The sequence below is a fragment of the Salvia hispanica genome, chromosome 2 (assembly GCF_023119035.1).
Source record: "Salvia hispanica cultivar TCC Black 2014 chromosome 2, UniMelb_Shisp_WGS_1.0, whole genome shotgun sequence".
In the NCBI taxonomy this organism is placed as follows: Eukaryota; Viridiplantae; Streptophyta; class Magnoliopsida; order Lamiales; family Lamiaceae; genus Salvia; species Salvia hispanica.
In genome coordinates, this window is record NC_062966.1 from 3612413 (window position 1) to 3619142 (window position 6730).

Genomic DNA, 6730 nt, shown 5'->3' on the forward strand with positions numbered 1-6730 from the left:
AAAAGCACGACTAAAACTAAACAAATTAAAATTAAAAAACATGGTTGTGGTATGCTAGTTTGAATCCAGCTAGGTATGTGCATTAGTTAAGTTATGATAAGAGATGATAAGAGTTTACATGGCCATCAAGAACTGCTCTAAAATGTGTCGACAAATGGATACTTTTCATGCTTAACAGTAATAGCCACCAGACTAACTTTTCAAGAAGATGAATAGTAAAATTAAACAAAAAAAAAATACAACAATAAGTCTACAAACATATTAGTAAGAGTGTCATTCATCTCTAGTATAGAATTATATATCCCACCTCTTCTTCACACGGAACATCAAAGCTGATGATTTGATATCATCTTGAGGAACTTGGAGCATGAACTGCACTTTCATCTTCAACGGGGCAGTCTTTGCTTTGCCATCTTCATCTCCAACCTGAACCATTTGTATTGCACGTTAGAGTTGGTATCAAACCATCAATCCAAATTTTCCGCAGAACAGAACTCCATTGCTCCAGCTGAAATGGCACCCTCTTTCTCTCTTTCTCAAAAAGTACTAACATTTACATGATTGAGATAAAAAGTTGTGAAACTAACCCAAAGAGATGCCCAACCAAGTCGAACTTCAGAGTCATAGCCAGCTTTGAGCTTGTAATCCTTCCCAACTGTGTGTTTGTAGACCACACTCCAATTGTCTGAATCGAAGTGGTACCAGTAGCTGACCACAGGAAGCCAAATCATTGCATTAGTAGGTTCTCCAACAGTGTGTAGTTCCATACAGAAAAATCAGCATATCTCCTATAGTTTGCTGATCAGTCACGGTTTATTTCTTTGGCAAAAACCATTACCACATAATTACATTCCGGCTGAGTACGAAGGATACACATTCGTGTTAATAATGATTATGGATGAGCCTGTCGATGTTAGTGAGTGAAACCCTCTATATGCATCTCCAATCCAGAAACTAAAATATATGATATCAAGATACAAGATCTGCAGTTCGCATTTTTGCTATGCGTTTTATGGTGTTGCAGTATTAAACTCTGACTAGATGTGATCTGAAAATTCTTAAGACTTCAAATAAATCAGATATTACTATGATTTAGGAGAGTGATGAGTTTTATGGTTGATTACAATTATGAATATAGTTTGCTCAAGAATGTTGAGTAAACAACTATACATACGAGAGAGTTAGAGAAATCTTTGTTTAACATGTTTTGATGATCAATTAGGCAGTTTACTTGCTGGTCTAACCCACCCTATTAGTGAATGATTTAGACAGTAGTGATTGGATAAGAAAATAAAATAAATAAATATTCTTAAAAAAAATGTAATATCCGTTGAACTCTTACCAACAAGAGTCCAAAAAGTATAGATCCAAATAATAAATTATATAGATATATAGACTTATAATCAAATATGAACAAACATCTTATTGCATAACTAAGACCAAATATCAACCTGATGATTGCAATATCAAATAGCTAGGACTGAAGTAACCAAAAATTAATTAATTATAACAACCAAGGGTAATTATGTCAAATTGTCAATTAAAACAACAATCAGTTATAGTAATGCCCTAATTCTCGCAAGATAAGAGACCGACCTAATTCACATAATTTGCGTATTAATGTGTACATTCAATGTTATAATGTTGTAAATTCGATGTTATGTTGATAATAATTTTCAATGACAGTTGACACTCCTAAAATATCTCCAAAAACTTTAAATTTCATGTAACTCTTTCGATTTGAATTATTTTTCACATATCATATACTCCCTCTGTCCCATTAAAATAGAGTTATTTAGAGGATGGCATGAATCTTAAAACATACTCCAATTGGTAAAATAGGAGAGAGGATGGAAAGAAAAAGTTATTGGAGTATGTTAGTGAAAAATGGGCCCCGAGAAAGAAGTCCAAAAATAGAAGTGGACTATTTTTATAGGACGGACCAAATAGAAAGAGTCTATTTTTATGGGACGGGGGAGTATCAAATTAGATGTAATTTTATTGATGACTTCGTTGCAATCTAAAATTGCATACGTGCATATGAAGAAATTTGCATAGAAAATGTAATACGTTAGTATGTGTGCCAATTGTCATTATAATGAAGTAACTTCATTGTTATGTTGGCATAAATACAAACTTATAAAGACGCACATTCAATGTTATGATGAAGTGTATTTTTCGAATTTTGTAATGGTGCAAATGATAAACGTGTTCCTTAAATCTCGCCCTTCCATTTTTTTCATCCAAGATGTGGTCTTAGCTATGCATTAAAGGACCCTAGTGCAACCATAAATGTATATTGTTAACAAAAACTTGTTCAATGTAAAAAAAAAAGAGAAAGAAGAGTGCATAGGCATCCTAATACATTCGTAAGACATTGTTCATTCATATGTCTGTGTGTCGTGTGTGTTTGTGTGTGTGTGTACAATCCTTGACACGAACACATGTTCATTTATGATACCAAGAAAAGAGTGAGACTCAAGGGCACCAAGATAAAATTCTATATAATTAGAATCCAGTTTAAAACTGTGTTTTGCCAAAGAACAAGAGAGGACTAGATAGAACGGAACAAGAGAGGGAGAAAGAGAGAGCACCTCAACTTGTCTGATGGAGTGAATCTCCGCTTAAATGCACATGACAGTACATTTGAAGGGAGTGAAATGCTTGGAACAAAAGTTAGATGCTCATCCTACAAGGGACAAAATTCAGCAAATAAATTCAGAATACTTGTTTGACTCTTACAACAAGATCATGATTGTGTCAGTGATGAAATAAATGAAACAAACAAGCATTCCCCTGAGTGAACTTTTATCATCTAGAAGAATAGAAAGATTATCAGTCGTCATTACTGATGATAAAGAGTGTAAATGATCAGAAGAAAACTACCTTGAATGCATATCTTAGATCCCAATTTTCCTCTTCGTATCGAGCAGTGCACAGACCATTTAAAACATTGCTTTTGAGGATCCCATTGACTGATAAAGTTCTTTTTTGTTCTTCTTCTTCATCCCCCACCTCTTTCTCCTCTAATGAAACTTCACCCAGAGGAAATTTGAAAGTTGCCTTTGGCTGTATCAAGAAAAAACACACTTACTAAGTATAAAAACAAATTATAAATAGGAAGAGGTAGGTAGTTATAACTCCTCATCTGTTGGCAAGCATGAACTTCATGACAAGATTTCAAACAGTGGAAACAGTGAAGAAAACTAACCATGCCAACAGATGGAACAGCAGATGCTAATTCGAGCTTGTAGGCTGGGGTAGCAAGATCTGCAACCACTGAAACCTCTCCTTGTCGAGCCTATTAGTAATCAAAGTATTGAAAGCGGATTAGAATAGATCATATAACACTAGATGCTAAATAAACAGCTGTCCAACTGACTTGTTGATCAAATAAAACATTTTCATCTCATATCAATTATAAGAAGGGTGGTGGAAAACAATAACAGCCAATACCAATTCGTTTATATACTTAACATAATTTAAACCACAACTTTTGATTGCTCAGTGACAAAGATCATTCAATTATGAACTCTTCAATTTCATCAAAGAGTCGCCAACATATAACAACAATTAAGAGAAAAAAATAGAAAAGAAAAGATGGACACAGATACTAAGCAACTAAGAATTGGCAATTTTACTTGAAATTGCAATGATGATGGCTTAGCAAGAGGCAAATTCACAGAAGCATCAATCTCTTGAAGTTCTGTGATAATGAACTGTGTAAAATTTCCATAAATCAAAAGAACAGCATAGAAGCTAGAAGCTATTCTGTTATCTATGCATTTGAACCAAAGCAGAAAGTATGGACTCAAATTTTGTGCATAACCAAGCTGTTACTCTCAAATCCAACATCAACTAACCTAATTCAATTCATTGACACAAATCATCTCAATTCCAAGTGAGGGAAATGAAACATTAAACAAAGGGGCAAAAAACAATTTTAAAATAGTCAAAATTCCTCCACCGTCCAATCCCTACACTCCAACCAACACAATCAATCAACTTATCTGAGGTAAATAATAACAAAATCGGATCAAAGAATTCAACACAGAAACAGAACCTTGACTTGATGGGCAGCTCGGAATTGAACTCCCGGCGCGATTTCCAGCGACGTCTTGAGCACCGCGTCGCGCTCCTCGACGTCGTATTGCAGCGAGAAGAACTTGGAGATGAACGAGATTTGGGGCTCCGACACCTCCCCTTTGCCGTTGTTGTAGAACGACAGCTTCAATTTAGCTAAATTGTCCAATAATTTGCAAGACACCTTCTGAAAGAAAATGGAGGTGTCGCTGTCGTACTCCGATGTAAGGCGGAGCTTCGGCCGACCCGAGGCAAAGAGTCCGCCGCCGTCGGCGATGGGCTGCGGGTCGAATTTGGATTCCGCCATTGTTGTGTCGAATTTTGTTTTACTTTTTTGAAAAAACTTATCTATTTTAAATTTAAAGCAAATGAATTATGGGGTTGGGGAATTTTAGGCGGGGATTTAGAGGTGAAATTATCTAAGCACAAATTATACGAGTACCTTTTTTCCCTATTTTTCCCTCTATTTAATTTGATTTTTTTTTTTTGACAAAATAAATAGCATGCCACGATTATTCAAAAGATTTAAGACTAAAGTACCCCTCAATCTATAAAAGAAATTTTCATACTCCACATTTTTAAATTCCAAATAATCATATATGAGGTCCCCAAAGTTACTTACTCCATTCGTCCATCATTAGAAGTTCCGGCACGCGTTTTAAGAAATATTAAGAAAAGTGAATGGAAAAATATTAGTGGAATATGAGCCTCACTTGTAGTATTAATTTTAGTATATACTCCTTTCGTCCGCAAATAGGAGTCCCGTTTTTTCTATTTTAATTTGTGCGCAAATAGGAGTCCCGGTTCACTTTACCATAAATGGTACTAAGGTCATACATTTCACTAACTCAAAGACTCTTTTAGTCTCAACTAAGTTGAGTCGTATACCTTATAAAGATGTCTTATATAAGTTGAATCATTTACTTTTTTCAAAAAAAATAAAACATCTAATCACTTTTACTTACTACACTCTCTCTACCATAAAAATAAGAACTTTGAGGACAACACGGGTTTAAATGTAAATTTTGTAAACCACCTTATAAAAGAGAAAAATAAAACTTGCTAAAAGTAGAAGGTGACTAATTTTATGGGACATCCAAAATGGAAAACGAAGACTATTTTTTTGGAATGGAGGGAGTATTGCATACTTTACTCTCTCTAATCTTTCTTGTTTTATTTTAATTTCATTTAATTCATTTAATACAATTTCTTAATCACTATGCATAAAAGTTTTGCCCTAACTTAGTTGGTTGAGATGGAAGGAGTATTATAGAGGGAACATTTTTTTTAGTCTGTGAACTTTGCCAATGTGTCATTTTTTGGTTAATAACGTTTAAAAATATCATATGAGGTCCATAATAGGTACTTTTTCACTAGTTTAATTTTTTTTTGACATAAATATCCATGAAGGGCTTTTCAGTTTATTTACTCTCTATTCTTCATTAAAATGTTTAATTTATTTCGCCTTCTTTGCTTTATTTCTTCTCTTTTTCTCTCTTCTTCCCCATTTCTTCATTCTCTCTTTTTCCTCAGCGGAAGCCGGATTTTCGGAGAAACAAAATCGCCGACGCTATTTTTCTTTCCAATTTTGTTCCCAATTCGACCCATCCGTCCAAAAATTGATGTTTTAAACAACTCCTTTCTACTTTATTATTTCTTCACTTAACCTTTAAATATCAATTTCTTAAATTACGTGTCTAAAAAATGCATTAACTAATTTGAGACGGAGAGAGTATTAGTACTAGTGATGGACGGAAGAGGGCTCGACGAAGTAAACCCTTTTCGCGAGCAAGGGGCCTAAGAGGGAGGACGCTAATGTCCATTGCCAACGGCCACTGGTGATTTGGGGGCGCAAGAGGGGGGGCTACCGCCCCCTCCCGGCCGTCAGAAGAACCTAAAATATCCTTTAGGATCGAACTCAAAATAGCAAAGTCGCTCCCCGGTGCGTAGAAATATATGAATTTCATATGTCATATAATAATTAATAGCCTAGTGGTTTTGTTGTTATTTTTATTATTTTACATATATTATTTTGTTACGCTAAGTATTTATATTTTAGTTAAAATAAAAAAAGTTTAATACTCCATATTTGATATTACATTTTATTCATTATTATAAAATACTTATTTTACGTGATCTTTATTGCATCTTATTACTTGTATATCAAAATAAACATTTAAAATATTTATGGAGTCTAAATGCTTACTATATAACCATTAACTAAAAAAAATAGTCTCTGGACTATGCGTTTATCTCGCAATTGAACCATGGACTTTAAAAATATCCCCAGACAATCCTGGACTAAGCGTTTATTTCAAAATTGGTCATTTTCACTGTTTCGTGACGAAAATACCCTTTTAGGGGGTTTTGGGGGGTTTGGGAAATTTAGTCTTTTTACTCTTTAAATCTGATATTATTTCAGTGATGTACTGAATCAAATATTATTTCAAAATGAGTGAACTACAAAAATGGTCCCTGGACTATGGGTTTATCTCGCCCATAGTCCCTGGACTTTAAAAATATCGCCAGTAGTCCCTGGACTAAGGGTTTATCTCGAAATTGGTCCTTTTGGCTTTTTTTTGGTACGAAAATACTCTTTGATATTATTTTGGGGGTTTGGGCAATTTGGTCTTTTTACACTTTTAAC

General features: G+C 34.3%; 1 protein-coding gene across 1 annotated transcript; it reads right to left on the reverse strand.

Annotated features, from left to right (window-relative positions):
• Positions 1–55: 55 nt before the first annotated feature.
• Positions 56–4455, reverse strand: LOC125203261 (outer envelope pore protein 37, chloroplastic). The gene is made up of 6 exons (XM_048101567.1): positions 4064–4455; positions 3212–3301; positions 2887–3069; positions 2595–2689; positions 588–708; positions 56–426 (listed from the first exon to the last, which is right to left on the reverse strand). The coding sequence occupies exons 1-6, from the start codon at positions 4388–4390 to the stop codon at positions 295–297; spliced, it is 948 nt and encodes a 315-aa protein (XP_047957524.1). The 5' UTR covers positions 4391–4455; the 3' UTR covers positions 56–294.
• Between the last annotated feature and the right edge of the window lie 2275 nt (positions 4456–6730).

Coding starts and splice junctions, on each gene's coding strand:
- LOC125203261 (XM_048101567.1), bottom strand. CDS start 4,390: ATGGCGGAATCCAAATTCGACCCGCAGCCCATCGCCGACGGCGGCGGA. Junction 3,302..4,063: donor GAGCTGCCCATCAAGTCAAG/GTTCTGTTTCTG, acceptor GATTACTAATAG/GCTCGACAAGGAGAGGTTTC. Junction 3,070..3,211: donor CTGTTCCATCTGTTGGCATG/GTTAGTTTTCTT, acceptor TTCTTGATACAG/CCAAAGGCAACTTTCAAATT.